Here is a 20982-nt window from a genome sequence, read left to right on the forward strand (position 1 = left end):
ACATGCAGCACTTAGCATTGCAGTGCTTTTCATCAGCCCAATACTCACAAGATCAACAGATAGATCAAGCACAAAGGTTGCCAGCACCAATCCACCACTTGCCTTAATAACCCCACATAGATTCTGAACACATACAGCCTTTATTGAAGAGCCGTTCACTAGTCCTGCTGTGGATGCCAGTCAGTTGGACATTTTTCCACTGGTGAAACATAAAGAAACCGCAGTCATGCGACTTAGCATATGGCCCAGATACGAAGTGGAGTGTATGTTGATCCCCGTACATTACTTGTTAGAAATCTTTCCGCCAGCTCACTTTTCCTTACACCACAGTCTACCTATACCACTATCCCGATCATGTAACTTAAATGACTCTCCTCTCTTTCATTCCAGGTGGAACGGAGTTACAGGTCCACGCACAATAGGTGATTGCCACCGCAGCTCTGCAGGAGACATATGGACTATTTTCTACAAACCCTCCACTTCTATCTCAATCTTCAAGAAAAAACTGAAGAACCAGCATGATGACCGCAATCCTCTCGTGGGAGAATAAAAATGTTTACCTGTAGACCAACAGTGTGCTGCCTCTTCTCGGGGAAAGCTTTCCTCAAGAGTGTTTTTGGGATAATCATGGAGCTCTTAATAACTCGCCTACCAAAAACTGGATACCTAAAACTGGGACAGTGACTGATATCTGCTGCAGCTCGTCTATTAATAGGCCATGAATTGTGGGGCTAGGCCACTGCTCCATAGTCTCATAACTGTACAGGCTAAAGAGGTCTTCCAGGCCTTTGCGAGCTCGCCAGACTGAACAACATGAAAAAGGAAATGGGACCCCACTTTTAGGTGGAAAGAAAAGCCAAAAATATGGTGTAGTGACAGCTTGGGCAGTCCGGCACCACAACACAAGAGTGCCACACAGGGGCCACCTGCCCCAAGAAGTCACGGCATTGCAATCAGGGTCTGAAGATGGTTGTGTGTCTGATGTGTCTCTGTCTTCTTTCACAAATGGGTATTATTGATGTTTTTAAATAATGGTCAGCCATTTTTTTCTCTTCATCCACAAAACATCTGAACACCATGTGTGGACCAAAGTACCCAGGCAAGCAACTCTTTAAAACAAGAGGCAGACCCTCACGCACCCGCTGTTCATATTGTGGATAAAAATGTTTTGGAGGAGATTTAAGAGAAGCTGATCTGCACATTCACCCTACTTGCAACATCCAATGTAGGGAAGGAAACAGATTTGATTCTAGCAACACCTGCCATAGTGCCTGCATCACTGCCCCTCCTCTAAGCAACAAAGGAAAGGTGCTTTGGGGATTGCAGAGCAGTAAAAAGAGGACTGATGTGGCCTGCTATCACATCACGACCTGTATGCAAGGTCGCTCATTTTCCAGTCTTCTTCAGCTGGAAAACAGATTCTTGTGTTCTACGTAGGAAATCATAAGTGGTTATTGCTCACTCACATGCAGTATTGGAAACCAGCATCCCTTTGAAAAACGCCCTATTAAGTGAGTGAGTGTGGTAATAGTGTGACGAGATACCATAACAGCACTTTTCAACTGTCATGAGAGTTCTTTTATTTGCATCAGACTTGGACAGGTACCGAAATGGACATGGGGTATCTGAAGCCAGCTCTAGCAGTTGCCTCAATATCAGCACTCTAACCAAACTAGAGCTACAGATTGTGAAATTGGAGTTCTGATTATTTTTGCCCTATGGAGAATCTGTGCAAGGTGATAATCTCTTCAAGCTAAAATCCCATTCCTGAGTGACACTAAATTATAATGTCAAAGACTATGAAGCTGTAGGAAAACAAATGCAGGTGAAGAGTTGTTGCACATCTCCACCCTAAAGGGAGGTCATACCCCACATTTGCGGCCATAACCTTACACGAATGTCAAAACTGTAGAAGCCAAAACAATGTAGAAAATCTGATTGCAAGTGGTATTTTTCCTCTGCAACCACTGCTGATCCAATCATCCCCTCACCTGTCAGGAATCCACGCCAGCCTAGCAGTTGGTATGGTTGTTTCACCCAACAGTCTCCTGCCTGACCGCAATATCCCATATTCTGAGCGTGTTTCTAAATCACTGTTTTTTATATTGAAAGCTAATGTTGTTTGTGTTCTCAGAATGCTGGAGTAACACTCCAGAGAAACTCTGCTGTCTTTTCCCAGCACCTTCTGCATATATTGTAGTTACACACCATTTTAGACCATCAATTACCCATTGTGTTCTGGTGAATAAACTCTAAAGGGGACTTGTTTGATCCACTCTACTCAGTTTCTTCTAAACAACCACAAAAGAGTGGACAGCTTAGGTCTTCAACAAATTCACTGCCACAGAAACTGTCCCCCTGACCCATTGCTTGAGCTAAATGCCTCTCCATGTTCTCTACTTAGCACCGAAAGCAACTGCTGAGAGAAATCTGCTGTACGTAATAGTCACATTTTAGACTATCCTCTGAACAAAGAATTCATTCAGATCCTGAGCACTTAACCCAAACCCGGCGCACTTATTTTGTATTTTTTTATCCAGTTACTTTCCCTTTGTCATTCTCTGTATACTCTGCTTTCATTGACTGCCCAATCTTTATCACAGCTTTGTGCCTTGTTTAGTTCTTCTAGTTAAGTTTGGTTGTGCAAAATCTTCTGAAACAGCATTTGAGTTCTACTTCGATGTCCCAGCAGGTTGCAAATGTGTCAACCCATTGAAATGTAAATTTAGAAGGGCTTCCTTTCTTTGGGCAGTCAGCATGCTCCATTCTTGTTTACCAGTAGTTAGGGCTGATAATTCTTTTGGGGAAAATGTCTTCTGCATTCTGTTGAAGAGGTAAATGAGAGACTTTTTTGGTCCTTAGTTTGCTCATAGTCTTCATTCAAATAATTTGGATCCTTCAGCAAGAGGCTTCTTTTTCCTATGTAATATGTCTGAGATGTCTTTATTCTCCAAACCTCGTTCACCTTTGCTCTGCCTGCCAGTCTCGTCATAGTTCCATGCACTTACATTCTAAACCTTTTATTAGTAGCTTGCTTTTTCCCGTATAGTTTTGGGAACACCGTTGTGACATAAGAATTAGGAAATGGAGAAATGACTGATTCTCAACAACATTCTTTGACCTGGTTCACCTGTTTCCAGTACTGGGTCTGCACAAGGATCTATGATAGAAAGATATAGCATGGTGAGTCGACACAAAAAATGTATGGGGTTTCCTCATACGGTTTAGGCGTGTGTAAAGGTTACAGCTACTTTCCCGCCCATGTGGTCTATCCAGCAACACACCTCAGAGCAGTAGACCCAGTTTAGTACCAACCGTATTGCATCCCAGTCGAACATTGCACCCACTACCAGCAGTCAGTTCAGTCGCTGAGTTGCAGCAGACTATCCAATCAGTGTCTCTCCTTAAGTAAAGTCCATCAAATCAGAGTGCCTCCCTATTAGTCACCTACTTAATCACAATGCTTCTAGTTTTGAAGAATATCCCCTCAATCTGTTCACAAAGTACTTCCCATTAATTAGCATTTGCCCCCATGAAGTGCCCTTCAGCTTTGTCCTAACTGCAATTTAACCCACATGCATAGAAATCTAACCACAGCCTATCCAATCTTTGTGTTCACATAGCTGTTTTCCATCCAATAAGTATGTCCTTCTGAATTCAGGTCATTTAATCAGTGAGTCCACTGTGTTCTTATTCACATAACTGTAGACCATCCAATCAGGGATATCTCTAGTTACATACCAACCTATCAGTGTTCATGTAACAGTATCTCATCCAATTATTACATCCACATAACTATCCCAGGAAGTCATTGTATCCCCCTAACTGCAGTCCATCTTGTTGTTCCATGAATTCCATTGGTACTTCTACCAAACTGTAGTCCACTCAATTATCATTGCTGCCGAACCCGAATTCATTTAGTCAGGATATCTACCAAAATGTGGACCATCCATTCAGCCTGAATGGCTAACTGTGGTCCATCAATAAATATATCTTCCTCATTGAATTCCATTATATCGGACAAAGCAGTTAATTTTTCTACATAGCTCGAGACTTTAAGATACGGTTGATTTGGTTGTAGCATTCCACCGCCCTAATTTATCACCTCCTTCCTTCCTTCCATCAATCTTCTTAAGGGCATTTAATGTAGATGTCTATCACTCCAGCTCAGAAGTACACTAGGTACAGGACATAACTGCAGCACATAGTACAGAAAGAGTGAGCAAGGTATAGTTTAAATATGTTGTAGAAGCATGTCTCCCCATATTAATGGCAGAATGCCCCACATAGCTTCAGTATTGCAAGTGCTGATTGTCCTGGGAAAAGGTAGTCAATGCAGATTCATGATGTAACTTTGTGTGCTATTTATTTCACTGAAACTGAACAGTGAACGCCCAAAATTTTTATAATTTGGGATGAAAACTAAACACGGTGGCACCGTTGTGACACATAACAAAAGTGATATAGTTTTAAAGTTAGTGCAATCAAAAGCAGACTAAGGGACATTGATGGCCACCATCATACGGTTTTCAGAATAAGGTCAGCTTCCCAGTGGTGAGCAAAGAAAGGTGATAAGACCTTGCTGTTAATTGATATTACATTCTTTTAATTTGGAGATGCAACCTTTCAGCTGACCCCAGGACCTTGGAATCCAACTACTGGACATTTTTAATATCTCTGGGAAAAAAATAAGTTCTCAATTTTATGCCTCTCTAAGAACTTTTAAATTATGTTTATTACTTCACATAACTATTAGCTGGGTTAAAAAATCAGTTTGGTGATTAAAGTCATTTCCAATTCTAGTTGATGGCCATATGATTACCATGTGGTTGAAAACATTCTCTTCTAACTATTGCTATGACCTATCTTTATATGTGCACAGTGTGATAAAATCTCCTTTATGTAAGAATGTCATTGCCCACTTCTTTAAATGTGATCATAGCTTGCGTCAGCCACCCTTTAAACTAATCTGGTCTCTTAGCCTTAAATGTTTATAAAGCACTAAACTTGATTCACACACCTGAAGCACAGGCTTGAACTTCATGTGCTAAAGCTGCAGTGGCTAAATGTCTTCTGTGGCCTTCTTTTCCATGAATGTAGGATAACATACCCTTTGTATAAGGTGGCGTGCTTATACCAGGCCGAGATTCACTCAGGAACTCATATGAGAAGCCCTAGAACTCTCACACAGTAGAGTGCCAAAAAACTATGGCCCCCTTTTGAGACGTAAACAAGCTGGAGTTTCAAGGGTGGCTGCTCTTTCTCAGAAGCTATTGACATCGACCACCCTAGGGTTACATGAAGAAACCAGGTTTTTGTCACAATCAGGGCGGGACAGGCCTTATGAGAAGTCAAGAATCTCTCCCAGGGTAGGGTTAGAAATAGTCTTGATTATTCTTGGATTCTTTCTTCCAAGGTAGAGATAAGAGGACAGGACGCCCTGTGAAACAACAGAGTACTCCAACCATTGGGCTAGAATGAAGTATGGGCCTTTTGAGAAGTCAGCAAACTGCCCAAGGTTAGCATTACAAGATAGGATGGTCGTCTGATAAGTCAACAAAGCAGAGAGGGATAAAAATGACAAGGAGGTGCAAGTCTTTTTCGAAGTCGTTGACTCAACTCCTCCAAGGGAGAGGTGTAAGGAAGCACAGAATTAGACTGAATCTTATCACAGTAAAATTGAAGGGGAGATGGGAATTTTGAAAATGTATTAACTGAGATGTTTCAAAGTACAATGACAAGAATTCACTGAACCCTCATGCGCCAGGAGGACTCTTCCAGGCTACAGTTACTGCCATATCGATGCACTCTTTCCTTTGTGCAAGATACACTAGGAGGTTAGTGAACATGATCCCACAACACCCTGTGACTTCAGTAGTTAACTGATTACTTTAAAGCACTCATAGACAAAGTGGTTTCATGGCGCTGAAACGTGACAACCAATAGTAGTACAAGTGGATAATTTTTTTTTAACTAAAGTCAAATTTTCATGCTTTTCCAGATAGTAAAATGATTTTAGAATTAGCTTTACACAACAACTAGAAGCCCAGGATAGGTATGGGGGGAGTGGATGTGTCCATTATTCTTTTAACTTGTATTTAAAGAAGCTTTATATTCAGCCTCAGTTAGATCAGCTTTTTGCAAGACAAAGGGTACATTAGAGGAGAGGGATCAAGTAACAGTATTACACCAAGAGTCAAGAATAGACTCTATTCATTCTTCTTTGATTCAATACGAGTTGCTTTTTATATACCGCATCCAGTGTTTCTTTCTAAAAATAAAAGACATTAGCTATGAAAACATGAATTGATTTAAGATTCGACCCAGTCCCAGTATTAAGAATCATCTGTCACTTTGAGGTCATTCTTCTGGTATTTAAGATGCCTTTATACTGAAGACAGTTGAAACCAAATATGTCATTCTGTGAATGACTAATTCAACGATTCAAGTATATTTTTCTAAAATGCGAAACTGATCTGTTATTAGGGATGCTGTAAAATCCTACACTAACATGTTGTATGTGTATAGATAGACAGACAGACAGACAGACAGACAGACAGACAGACAGACAGATAGATAGATAGATAGATAGATAGATAGATAGATAGATAGATAGATAGATAGATAGATAGATAGATAGATAGATAGATAGATAGATAGATAGATAGATAGTGTGAAAAAGCTATTTGACAACCTTTGGGGTGATGTGAGATTTGTAGAACCTCAAACTTTTATTGGATTGAGTTAATTTGATCATTAAGTACGCATTGACAAAGTTACATTAAAGAAAAGAAAATCCTTTTAGATAAGTTGTTTTTCAGATATCACCTTAAACAGTAATAATACTCCTTTATTAAATGCTGTAAATCACAGGTGTTACTCGCACACAAACATATGGTGATCAATTAATCCACCTCAAGGATGAGATGCCCTTGCTAGGATTTGAACTCATGACATGCATATCACAAACTGATATCAGCACCCAATGCTTAATTCGCTGAACCATTTTGCTGGCACAGTTGCACTGATGCAAAAGCAGCTTTAAATATTATACTGTCTCACCTCATGTTCAGTTGAACTATTTATCATGTAATTAAATTTCAAACTGGTTCATGAAAGTGTGTAGGGCCATTCGACAGCCCCACATACCAAAAGGATCAGTAGATGTTTGTAAATAATTTATAATGTTCCAGTGCCTTGAAAGTCAGTGAGAAGGCCTCTAAACTATTAGTGGTGGCATTCTCATTCAGTTCAATTTGAACACTACACAACCACACAGGCGTATGAAGATGGATATAAAGGATCTATAGTGGGTAGCTCCATACTCAATAATCCAGAAAGCGATTCTGGCATTGCAAGGGGCAGGAACATGCAACATAAATATCTATAGAATAGGATGCAATCCGTGTTCAGCATCAGGGGGTGTAGATGACGGTGCTGGAATGATCAGTAAATCATTGGTGATATTGCAGTATCAATATCAAAAGAGGTAGAACTAAAGTTGTTTTCTGTGTCTTGGGCCTCACTGCTGTCTTGTCAACCTTAAGAGCCCAGAGAGGTAGGGCTGGCGGCTGTAAACATGTCTACATGCTGGTGATTCCAGTATTACTGTTCCTGATTGTCAGGAGAGTATAAGCTGTATGCATGGTGGTATCATCCCTGCTTGACACGAGAGGTAGAGTTGTAGCCATGCAAATGCCTGTAAACTATTGTTGGGTTGGTCCTGATTGATTGTCAGGCACGTTCGATCTAGGTGAAAAGCACATTTCTGTTTCATTAATGGTTGTATCATGAATCGTGATTGACAGGAGACGCATACATGAGTTGACAAAGTTATTCTTCATTGAGAAGAGCAATAGAGCTGAGGAGGTGTTGCTAAGTCTGTAAATCATTGGTAGTGTAATTTTCATTGTTGATTGACAGAAGAGTTAGCATTGGGGGTGTGGTCGTTTTTATGCATCATTGGTGGCGTTATCAATCCTGGTGTCAATTGGGGGAGTCTCAGGGCTGTGTTTGGCAGTGGCACGCATAAAAGGGCCACGGCGCTATGAACAAGTCTGTAAATTATTGATATTGGTAGTATCCCTTTGGATTGTAGGGAAAGGTGAAACCAATGGTTTTCTACAGGTTTCTAAATTCTTGGTGTTCATATGATCATTCGTAGACGTGAAAAAAAAACAGGGCTGGGACATGCGCTTGATGGTATCACCATTCATTATTGCTAGGAGAGGTAAATATGTGAACTGTGTGTGTGAGTCTATAAATTATCGATCCTGACATCATTTTCAAGTACACAGGGAACTTAAGCGCGGTTAACAACATTGTACATTAGGCAGATTCTATCACTAGAATTCAGTTTCTGTAAACCTTGAGATGGGACATCAATCTTTACATTATTGTAGGGTTGTATGAATGCTGAGTGTCAGAACTTTAAAAGCTGGAGGTAATGCATATGCTGGTAAATTATTGTTGGCAGTATCATTATCAAAACCTGCACAGATTCTCTATTTAGAGGGACTTTTCTTTTTCCTGCTTGTAAATTGCTCAGTGAATAAGAATTGTGAAGTTTTGGATTGTCTCTGGTTTCTATATCCCATCTTCAACTCTATGATGCGAGTTTGTAGTTGGTGGATGATGTCAGTAGGGGAAGTCGTAAGCAGGGGGACATATGGTTCCTCTTTTTTACATAAGATGTAATGACCATCAAGGTGAGTGGTAAATGTTTCCACTGGCAGCAAACACACAGTGTACACAGATATTAACTTAGTTGTAGCCTTTAGCAGATAACAGACACAGCAGACAACTTCTCAGACTAATTAAAAATACTTTGTGGAGGAGGCCCGCTGGGTTCAGAAGAGGGAGTTAATGTAATGTAGACCTTCCTTGGGGACAACATTACCACGAATTACCAAATCCCCACCTGATGTCAGTGAGACCCACTGATTTACCATGAAATATTGCCCAAATTAATAAGACTGGTGTTAACCTTGGTGGTGATCCCCTCACATTACTGAGGCTAAAACACCAAATTGGTATTTGAGGCCAGCATGGTGATGGAGCAGAGATATTGGCATAGGCCATGTCCACAAGTAAATGTATCAAATTCTGCCAAGCTGTTAGCTTCATCTGTAAACAATTTCACCCCATGAAACTCATCTGCCAAATCTTCAGGAAAGTCTTTACGCAGATGTGTATATGGATACCACCAGGTGGTAGACCTCACCAATTACTGTAACAAAGGCCATAGTCTTGAAGGGTGCTGCAGTTGAGAAAAATTGAAGATCTATTTATCTGTAAACCTAAGCATCTGTATATCTATGTAATACATGAGGCAGATAGCTGCTAGGAGTTATACACGCTTTGTGCTCCTTGATGGACATCCAGCAGAGATCATCAATATTTCTACATAAATCAACCATGGCAGCAAAACACCAACCCACTCGTCTACTTTCTTCAGAGATAACAGTCTAACCCACTTGTAGTAATGTGGCTCTGGCAATCGCAAGGTATTTTGGGCCGTGTCAAGGTATTTTTGCCACTACATGGATTTTTTGCAATTGTAACTACACACTTTCTCAATGAGTTCATGAGTGGGCCTGGCTGTAGCGCCTAAAAGCACAGCATTAAGATTTACGTTAAAGAAAGATTTGAAATACGTCTTAGTAACATTGCAGTGGACATGTGCAGCAGACAAAGTGTTTACAATTTCCAGCATTTCCCCTCAGACAAAAAAAAAAGAAAATCAAGAAAAAGAAGGTAAACTGGTTTGGACCATGTGCTATTAATTTAGATGTTTAAAAGTGGAAATTATGGGAGAGGTCTGAATTCGAGGTGTGATAGTTGTTGCGGGTCAACATTACATCAGATCAGGCTAACCTTTCCAGAGAGGCACAAAAGCAATCACGGTTTTAGTTTATTTACTTATTAATGCCACTGGGAGGCTGTGCTCAGGAATTCACTCAATGGGGTGCCCGGGGTTTGATTGACAGACCTCTGTAGGGGCCTGGGAAATAAACTGGTTTCTCAACTAAAGAGACGCTGGCTTTCAAGCCGGAGTTTCCTTGGACAATGTCTTTTTATTATTTATACAACATGCAGTTAATTTATTTTCAGCTGTTGTTAATTTAAACGGAACACAATACTTTGTTTAAAAGATGTATTCAAATGCTTTAAAAATGCTCAAGAATTTCATTTTTTTGTTGTTGACTGTAATAAAATGATGCCTGGAATCCTTATGTCCTGGATTTTTTTGTCTCTTTCCCGGAAAGGGCACATTTTGGGTCAAGCGCACTGGCAGAGATGATTTCTCCCTCTTCTTCTCTCTTTTCCTGGTAATTCTGGAAACAACTGCCTTCATGCTGTACACACTCACAGTGTTTATACCTTCAAGTGAAAGTTGTATTGTGATGGGACGGGGTGTGGTTGAAGGTGCTGAGCGTGGACTTGGGTTTAACAAAGTGCCAGGGGTGCAGCAGGTGACGTCACACGGTCTGTGACCCCCAGTCAAATGACAGGGTTAGAGCCCGTCTCATCCTTTCCTTCTCACTGATCTGTTTGTTGCTGCAGGGCTGGAGAAAGAGCAAGGGGCGTAGATCACAGAAAGGAAAGAGCCCTCACAGGCTTCCCGTGCTTTCTTTTCTTTCCTTCGTGACTGTTGAGACCATGGGCAGCAGAGGGCAGTGCTATGGGTACTAAAGGGCATGTCAGTTGTGCCAACTGCCACCTCTGGCTTGCTTATCCTGATTGCCTTTCATGGGACTAGGGAGGTGTGGACAGTCGCGACCGATGCAGGTAAGTGTGGTGGGGAGGCAGGGCGGGGTGGGGGGGTGAAGTTGACAGACGTCGGATTAGGATTCATTTATTTAATAAATTTTCACAATTCCATCGTCTGTCGACTTACACCCAACCTCCAAATGTGGGGGTGAGGAGGAGGCTCTTATTTGTAGTGTCAGGTCGCTCCACACTTTAGGAGCGATGGCTCAACAACCGGATCTCGTTTTTCGTATGAGTTGTGTGCAAGTAGGAGGCCAGATAAGTGGAGGTGTCTAGGTTTGTGAAAGCAGATGCGATTGTTGAGGTATGCTGGACCAGTGTTATGTAGTGCCTTGAAAGTGTTTTTCTTCCACCAGCACTCCGTTGGGTCAAAAAGTCCTACAGACCCTTCCATAGGTTCAGGCTACACCCTTGCATAGCTTATGTCAGCCCATCACTGACCTATGATGTTGACACATGGCACCAGTGTACCAATGAATGTTGGTGCAATGGTAAAAAAAAATGTATTTGACACTCTTGCATTGCAGAAAATAGTGGCCCTGTAATATGGCCAATCCAACTGTGCACATTCGCCCCAGGCTATAATAGTGGACTCGTTGGACATCTTTATAAGATGGGGAGAAAACCAAGCTGCCAGGCTCTCCTGCGTATGTTTGTAAAAGCTACATACATCACATATACATGAGACTCAAAAAACATCTTAACACATGAAAAAATTGTATGAGAAAGCCAATAAATCTGCAGTTTATATCAATTATAAGACAGGTTTCAATCTTCTGCATAGTTTCCTCACAAAAAAGGTTGGCATTAAGGATGCTACGGCTGTTAGTTGAGTGACCTGAAAACAAGTGTTGTAGGAATGGGGTGTGAATGAGATGTATACTTTGTTACAACTTTTAGAGTGTTTTATACCCGGACCAGGCACGTAAGACCAAGAGAGACCTGACTCTATTCCACGAGTATGGCAGTGTGCTGTATGGGAACTACAGGTAACATACTATATATAGAATAATCCTCAGGATACATATTAAACAACTTTAACATATGTTTAGAGTGTTTTCAATTCTAACTCAAATTTCTTTTTTTTTATTTGGTGCAAACAAAACTAATTCATAATCAAGCCTGTGTAGACATTGTGACCCAGATCTACTAGATAATCATGTAGTGCAGTGCAGCAGCCCCAAATGCTGCACTGTGTGAGAAGGACAGAGCAGGAGAGCGCCATATTTACAGAAATATGGCTCTCTCCTCCCCTCTACCTAGCGCTGGTGCAGAAAAGTGCTGCTGTGCGCCACCGACACACCTTTGTTCCACAGTGCAATGGTGTCTCTGAATCTAGAATAGGTTAAGCACTGGAAGGATACCCTTCCAATGCAAAATACTATGCTTAGACTAACTTTAAGCCTTTTCCCATGCTGTGTACCTGTACAGTGCAGCACACATGCAATGTTGGAAAAGAATGGAGAAATGAACGCATTTCTCCTTCATAGTGCCTATTTGAAATGGGGGCAGTTTTTTGTCAAATAGGGTTTTATGTCAAAATCTTGGGTGGGTTTATGAAAACATTCATGCAGCACACATGGAATGGCTCCTTAGCGTTAAGTAATGCAAATTTACCTCTTGGCCTTCAATGCACCAGGGTCAGTGCGTCCTCGCCGCCCACAAGATAACGTCACTATCTCTGCAGTTCATCAGGCGGCTATGATCAGGCAGGGGGCCACCCCCAGGAGTTGGGGGATCACCAGGATCCTATGCACCCATTCTACTGTATAGAACTATGAGGGGTGGCCATGCAGCACTGTCTTTTCCAGCCATTACTTCACAAAGTAATGGCTGGACTGGGCCCCTCTGCTTTCGACAGGCCACCAACAAGTCTAATATTGTGTTGACGGGATCTACCCTCCACGTCTTCTAGTCTGTTGGTTAGTGCCTGTACCTTCATTGCCATGGTAGATCATTTCTGTGTGAGTTCCTTAACAGTCGGCAAGGTGGTGGGTAGTTGGTCCCACGTTTTCCTTGATGCAGTCCACCAGATTTTTCTGATTTTCAGGTAGGAGGCCTACCTCGTTCACAACTGCAGCGATCCGCATTTCCAACAAAACCTTTGTGTCCTTTATGGCCTTCAGGATGGTCGCCGCATGGGCAACCAAGGGGTCTGTCTCCCTCTCTGCTGCTGCTTGATCGGTCCCTATTTTGACTGTACAAGTGTCCAGTGCGCTGCCCTTGACTTAACGCTAATTCCCTATCACATTCACTGCGCTTCCTCCAGAGTTCACTTTGGATGGGGTAGTCGCAAGGCCCAGGATCCAATGCAGAAGGACGTCTCCGCACCCAGGTTGCCCTGCCTGACCCAGTGCAGTCAACACTCCCGCTAGTGTTTTTAGAGGTGTTGCAGTTTTTGCCACCTCCACTCAGTTGTCTGTTGCTCAGTGGGACCAACACCAGGCCCAAGTCAGGCAGGCTCTCTTCCACTGCCAGGCCATGCCTGCGTGGTCTTTCCTTGTCCTTGCACTCTTTTGCTCTTCTTTATGCCCTCCTTCCATCTCCCAATGTTCTTTTTTTTTAGGGGGGTGGGACAGCCTTCCCAGGATCTGTGTTGCAAGTCTTTTTGTCTTCAGTAATGACGACTGTCCCAGGCTGCTCTCAATCACCACTCACTCTCCCTCAGCCCTTCTGGCCTCACCACGAACTCTGGTATGTATCAGGGGCCAGATGAGATCGAAAACCGCCCTGTTTGGCTTTCTGTTGGTACCCAGACAGCCTTCTATGTTCCCTGACAGTCACGCCCAATTTCAGGCTCTCAGCAATGTGTTCCCCTGAGAGTGTCCACTATCTTGACTGCTCGGCGTCGCCAGGAACTTTAGTGCTTGGTTAACTCTCAGGAGCTGCCTTTCTGCTTGCCCGGATGCCACACGTGGCATTATGTAGTCTTTTGAGGCCCACTGGCCCCAGAGACCTCCCTATGAACCGATCGGTGCTCCCTGACGATTGCCATTTTGGGCCTCTCCACTCTCGGAGAACACTCGCCTGCCCAATTCACTATTCACCACCGATGGGTGTTACCAATCACCCCAATCCATACACCGGTGCTGTGGGGCTCCGCTTCCACTCCCCAGCGGCTCATCTCATGCCTAGAACAGGATATCTTTGGCTGCAGGGCCTCTGTTGGACTCCGGAGCTTCAGAGAGGTGCTGCCTACACCATAGCCTGCCAAGCCACACCCTCAGGAATGCAACTGTTTTGAACACATAGCTGCAAATATTCTTAATTTGTGGTCTGTCATTTGAAACTTTCCATGAAATACAGATCGGAAAAGGTATTTTTAGATGAACATTATGCAAATGGATGCATATTAAAGGGTGTACACTCTGAATATCAAACCAAACATATCAGTGGGACAGAATATTGAGGACAAAATACCCAAAAATAAAATATCGACACGTAAGTCAGCCTAGATTTTCAATACCTAACGTCACATATTTGTACCTACAAGGTACATATATCTTCAAGGTATGTAGATCTGATGTTAGGAAAAGTGAATCTATACTTCCCTATATGATCTTACCTTTTGATATTTTTTCCCTTGAAATTCGGTCTTCGATAATCTTGTACCACAATATTGTCATTGCTGATATTCAGTAGTACAACCACATGAAAGATATGAAATATTAAAGCATTATAAAATTAATAAGTAGTTATGTTATATTATGCAGATTTGTAGAGCAACAATGACCCGAAGGGCTGAGCAGGTGTGAGTCTGGCCAAACCTAGGGCCTAGTGGGACTACTTGAAAAGCCAGGTTTTCAGCTTCTTGCAGAATTCATGAAGTAAAGAGGAGGCTTATTTGCAGCATCAGGCCATTCCACACTTTTGGAACAATGTAGACGAAGGCTCAACTGCTGGATCTGGTTTTTCCATAGGCATGGGATGTGTGCAAGTAGGACATCAGACAAGCAAAGGTGTCTTGAAGGTTTGTGAAAGCAGATGCAATTGTTCAGGTATGCTGGGCCACTGTTATGGAGAGCCTTGAGAGTGTGGGTGAGGAGTTTGAATTGTGCACTTTTGAGTGGGGAGCCAGTGGTGCTCCTTCAGGTGTGATATGATGGGAGTGCAGCATGGGAAGCTGAGATTGATTCTGTCTGCCGAGTTCTGAATGGTGTGAAGCCTCCTGGTGAGGTTTTTGTTGGTCCAGGCATAGAGGGAGTTCCTGTAGTCCAGTTTGCTTGTGATGTGGGGGTACATGACGGTGTTCTGGGTGGTAGTTGAGAGCAATTGGAAAAATCATGCATGAGACTGTGACAGCGTTGATGTGGGCGTGTCATGTTGAGTTTGCTGTTGGTGACAATCCTGAGGTTCTTGGCATAGGTAGTGTGGGGGTGGGTTGTTGGACCTGGCTCTGTGGACCACCAGGTGGTGTACCATAGTGAAGTGCTCTTCCCAAAAATCATGATTTCAGTCTTGTTAGTGATCAGCTTCAGACTGTTGGTCTTCATCCAGTCATTGAATTTGATCCGGGTACTCGCATCTTTTCCGTCAGGGAGACAATGAGTTAGGGTTGTCGGTGTAGAAGAGAACAGTGCATAATGCGGACTAGAGGATCATGTATGTGTTGAAAAGGCCTGGGCTCAGGAAGGATTCTTGCAGAACTCCGCAGATGAGGCTGCAGGAGTCTGAAGAGTACGGAACACTCACACACATCCTGAACATCTCCATCTCCACCTTCCCAAATGCATGGAAACATGCATCAGTAAACGCTGTATTTAAGTAACCTTTGGCAGACCCAACTCAACTAGCAAACTACCGACCATTCTGCAGATGTCATATGTTGTAGCAAAGAGGGCAGTGTCTGTGCTGTGGTTGGGTCTTAAACCAGACTGAGTGATGTAGAGGAGTTTGGGGTCATTAAGTCGTTTGGTTGAGTATTTGTTGATGATTTTCTTTTTGACCCTGGCTGAGTTGGTAGCAGGGAGATAAGTCTGTAGTTGATGAGCATTGAAGGCTCCACGGAGGGTTTCTTCAGCAATGGGAGCACAGTTGCATGTTTCTAAGCAGTTGGAGAGGTTGTGGAAGAGGTGAAGGCATTCAGAATGGGTGTGAGCATGGCACTGATGGACTGCAGTCCTCAGCAGTAGGCGTAATCGGGGCAGGGGTCCCATGGGGCCCCTAACAGAATGAACTTCGTGGTAGATGCAGTTTCCTCTGGATTGATGATGGGCCATGTGATTAACATTAGTTCTTTGGATAGGATCTGGAGGATTTGGTGAGGTCTGTTTTGGTCCACTTGCAGGTTGAAGTTGCTGTAAATTGTATTGATTCAATTGCTGAAGAATTGAAAGAGATTGTTGCAGAGGTTTTGTGAAGGGGTGATCTAGTTAGAGATGGCCACTGGTGAGGTGAAAACCTTCACAATGGTGAAGATTTCTTGGCTTCTATTGGTGCTAGTATTGATGCTGTTTGCCAGAGCCAAGTGCTTGGTGGTCTGGATCATTTGCTGGTTGCATCTCATGGTGTATTTGAATGAGCCTCTGTCTGCATTGCCCTGGCTCATTCTCCATTTGCACACTAGTTGTTTGCAGTCGTGTTTTATCAGTCTGAGTTTTTCCGAGTACAAACTGGCCTGAGGTATATCTGTGTTTGAGTTGGTACAGGAGGTGATCCAATTGTTTATATTCTTGAAGGCTTTGAGAAGGATGCTTGAGTGGGTGGATTTTGAGAGCAGGGTTCCAGTTCTCATCAGTCTTTTTCTGTTCCAGTTTCAGCAGTCTGGTCTGCCAATGGTGCATGTGCATTGGACCTAGACAGGGATGCTGAACTTGGTGTGGGTTGTGGTCTGTCAAGAAGTCTGATTTGGGCTCGTTGACTCAGATGTTGTCGAAGGTGGTGGAAATAGGGTCCAGGAGATAGCCGGCGACATCGATATGTCCCTTAACTTCAATGAGGGCTTTTGAGTTGGGGTCAGTGTGGTATTCCAGGTGGAAGGTAAAGTTTCTGAGTAGCGTGTAATTGCTAGCATCAAGGATGTGTGGTGAGGCGAAGTCTATGCTGGTGTCGGTGAAGTTGGTGCACAGTCCTGGTGGTCTGTAGATGAGAGTGCTGCTTCAGGTTAAGTTGGCTGTGACATGGAGCTTGAACGACAGCTGTCCCATGTTGGAGGATGAAGTTTGTGGAGGTCGGCCAGCTGATTGTGTTCATGTGGATGACAGGGATTCTGCTTTTTAGCTTATGAATTCTGTCTTCTGTGGCAATCTTGTAGCCATGGCTTTGGTGATGTCCAGTGTCGATATGGGGTTCAGTCAGTGAATAGAAGTAGTGGATAGAAAGAATGAAAAAGGAAACAACGTTAACAAGACGTTAATGTTTTTTTTCAGCTACCATAATAATAAGTGAAAGTATGAGTTTATATTGTACAGTCATGGCCATTGGAATTGTGTAGCAGGAGCACCAAATTATGTGGCAGGGTTGACTAAGTTGTGAGGCAAGAAAAGCCAAATTGACCTCTTCCACAACCTCTCTAAATGCCTAGAAACTTGCAACTGTGCTCCCATTGCTGAAGAAAGCTTCTGCGGACCCTACAAGGCTCACCAACTACAGACTTATCTCCCCTGCTACCATCTCAGCCAAGGTCATAAAGAAAATCATAGAAGGAAGCCTTGGTGCAAAGCGATGTTTGGTGCAAAAGCGATGTTTCCAAATTATTCTGCAGAAAGTGGCTCATATTTTTATAGTATTACTTTATTATTTTGTGATTTTTACTCATAGCAATACAACTAAATACAGACATTAGCAGCTGAAAGATGACCAGTTAACCTTTGCGAAGGGCTTATATTGCAACGTGTTTAGCAACTTTTGATCTGCTTGAACTACTGAAATAAAAAATCTTTTGGGGTTAAAATCTGCAAATTATGCAGCAGTTGATGGATTATGTAGCAAATGCAGTAAATCCATACTTATGCGAAACAAGCTGCAGCCGCAGATTCACATAATTCCACTGACCCTATCTATAGTGAAACAACACATGCAATGTGCAAGGATTTACCTATATTAAATGAAGATAGCATAGACAAAGCTACTTGATTGGCCTTTACAGCATAAACATATTGGCACACAACAAACTCATATTCATTGAGACATGCAAACAATGGTGTCCAAAATAGGCACAAAAGGTTGGATCCATTCCATATGTTCAGGATGGTCACATAAAATAAATTTACGTACAATGACTCTGGGTGGAACTTGCAAGAAATTGGATTACTAGTTGTGTTCGGTGATAACCGCCTCAAGGAATAATCACAACTCTTGTCAGGGGGAATCTTCAAAACCACTAAATTAACCTGAGCTCAACCCCCTGGTGGCTTTGGGACAGAGCAGACAGACTTAATTTAGAGCAATGTGTAAAGTATTTATGCAGTACTAAAACAGTAATATAGTCAAAATGCCAAACAATAAAAATCTCAAAACTGAATTAGAAAAATACAGTAACATTTAATCAGGTCCACCAATATTATGCAATTGTGTGGCCGTGGCAATTTTTACATAATGATAGATTTGCCACATTTGCCACATAATTCATCATCTGCCACATAATCTGCAGATTTTAACAAAAATATATTTATACTAAAACTGTTCAAAAGTTCCTAAAAATTATGCAAAACTCATTACTGCACAGTGGAAGGCCCTTTGCAAAGGTTGACTGGTTACATTTTTTATGCTTTTCGCTATAGTTGGGTGTTAAACTGGTACTAATGAGGTGCAACCAATGCCAAGATTTGTTTACAAGTCTGAAAATCACAAAATAATGCCGTAATACTATCACAAAATGTGCTGCATTATGCAGCATAATTTGCCTTTCCTTGCTGCATAATTTAGTCAAACCTGCCACATAATTTGGCCATCCCCTGCTGCATAATTCCAGTGGCCCTGCATTTAATAAATAAACAAAATTACATCAATATAACAAAAATCCAATAATGGGAATTGGAGATATGATTTGTTATGTTTGAAGTAGGAATAGTGGCAAAAAGTGCCTGGCACCAATGACTGTTCATAGTCGCCATAGACTGAGACCTAGGTACAATTTCAGGTTGGCCATGATGGAGCATGGGTCGGATACACAAATCGAGTTTATCCATGTCAAAGATTTGCTGTATGGGATTCTCCATCACAAATGTGACAGTTATTCTGTCCGCCGTATTACAATTACATTATTTCCTATGGCATTTGCAATACAGCAGATGCAATATTGGTCATATTTGTGTCGGAGTACCCCATCCGCCAAAGTCTAAATCAGGCCAGTCCCAGTCAACCAAGGGATGGACTTCTAAAGCTCTCCCATGGGAGGCACTGAGAGACTCACAAGGTGTCAGGCAGAGGCCAACAGCAGGGTCCATTTCAGATCTAATTGCCACTGGTCAGCTGGGTACTTCCAAGAAAAGGCATCTTGCAACTTGTTGTCTCCCTGAAGGCACACAGGAGGTCAGTAAAGTGTTTCTTTGAGTTCACTTTTTTGTCCTGGGTACAGGAGGGAGCAGGTTCAGTCCTCAGGTCACATGCAGCAGGTCCAGTCCTCTTCTGATCTTCCAAAGGTTCCGTAAGTAGTCTGAAGAGGGTCGCCGGAAGTGCCTCATTTATGCCTGGCACCCGAAAGTGGGTAGGCGGGACTACTGGTTGCTACATAACCACTGGGGTAAAGGTTCCCAGGGGTATCCCTACCTTATTTTTCAGATAACATCCGGGCAGCAGTTCGCGTTTGCCTTACTGCGAACAGGCTCAAAATGCCATGTGTCAGGGCATTTTTAAGATGGCGAAAATTTTCGGCCACACTAAACTTGTGCAGGGAGTGTTCTCTGGTAATCCTAGTGTTGTCCCACATTTAGCACTAAAATGCAGTTTGAAGCAGGCAGTGTACCCACAACAAACTCAGAAACAAGTAGGACAAAATCCTTCAAGCAGAATTTGACAGTGTGGTGTCATAAGATATCCTCACCCTCCACTTTGAATATTTTGTGGAGTTCAGAGGGGTAATCTCTGCTCATTTAGGTCGGACTATTGTTTGCCTCTGAGATGCATTTTGCATCTAGTTCACACATATTCAAGGTTGAGCACTGGCCGTGAGCTGGCCTGAGGATTACGCTAAATAGCCTCCTAACAGTTCAGGAAGTTACACGGTAAGTTTCTAAAAGTTAATCTTCCTCAATATTTATTAAAAATCTAACTTCACCATATAATTGCATTTTTAATAACTATTTAAAAAATTGGGTTTTCATTAGTTTTTTCACTGATCTATTTCCGGCGTTAGCAGTATAAGTATTTTAATCCACACTCTGGTTTTCTACTTAGGATACATAGCTTTTTGGGCCTTGTCACTGTAGGGACATGGTAATAATATTTTTTTAAATGTGCCAATTTAACTACTATAGACCCTACCTTTTTGGTGGCAAGGCTTAAATAGGCGCTACTTGCTAACATTTAAAAGGGACGTTTTTACCTCTCAAAAAGGATTATTTGAACAGGTTGCACTATTGGTTTTACTATGCAGCAGTCTGCACACACAGGGTAGACCATGTTTGTGCTGCAGTCCACAAGTGACTTTTAACTTCGAGGCTATGGACATTTTGCACCACATACCAGAAGTTTACAGGCAAGTTAAATATTCCAATAAAAAAAAAAGCCATTTCAACCATGGTTTCAAATAGATAGGTCAATAATCTGGGGGACATCATGCAAAAGATGGTCACTTCCTAAAGAACTGTTTTACTTCGTGAGTGCATATCTTCGAATCTGACAAGAATCTAGCATTCCTGGTCCTACATTGTACACCCTGTCTTAAAACCTTAAAACAAACACATAGACCAACCAACACACATACAATAGTTACTCAAAATCCAACAAATGCAAAATCCCTGATCCAAGCAGACCAACAAGCTGACAGTCATCTATGCACACAGACTACAAGAGCATGGCACAAGGTGAGGGGGGGGCGTGGCTAGCTGCCTAAGATGGCGGTAGTGTTTTTGTAGAGCTCCGGAACCCTGGGGGGGGATACACTCATCTTGTATCGCCACTCACATTCTCTTCGCTTCCTGAAGGAGAGGCGCCGGTCCACTGTAGCTCACTGCCCACATTGAGCTCTGTCGGGACCCTGAGGACCGCGATCCCGCGATCCATGGAGGACGGGACGGCCGCCGCTGTGGCCGGGCGCGGCCCGGCGCT

The 20982-nt window shown here is 42.6% G+C and overlaps 1 protein-coding gene across 1 annotated transcript in view; it reads left to right on the plus strand.

Annotated features, from left to right (window-relative positions):
• The window catches only part of KREMEN1 (kringle containing transmembrane protein 1), a 366592-nt gene extending 364324 nt beyond the window's left edge, over positions 1–2268 (plus strand). The window contains exon 9 of the mRNA XM_085633315.1: positions 391–2268. Coding sequence (XP_085489441.1) covers positions 391–550 — 160 coding nt within the window. The 3' untranslated portion in view covers positions 551–2268. The remainder of the gene's footprint in view (positions 1–390) is intronic.
• The last annotated feature ends 18714 nt before the right edge of the window (positions 2269–20982 follow it).

The sequence above is a fragment of the Triturus cristatus genome, chromosome 11, assembly GCF_964204655.1.
Source record: "Triturus cristatus chromosome 11, aTriCri1.1, whole genome shotgun sequence".
NCBI lineage: Eukaryota > Metazoa > Chordata > Amphibia > Caudata > Salamandridae > Triturus > Triturus cristatus.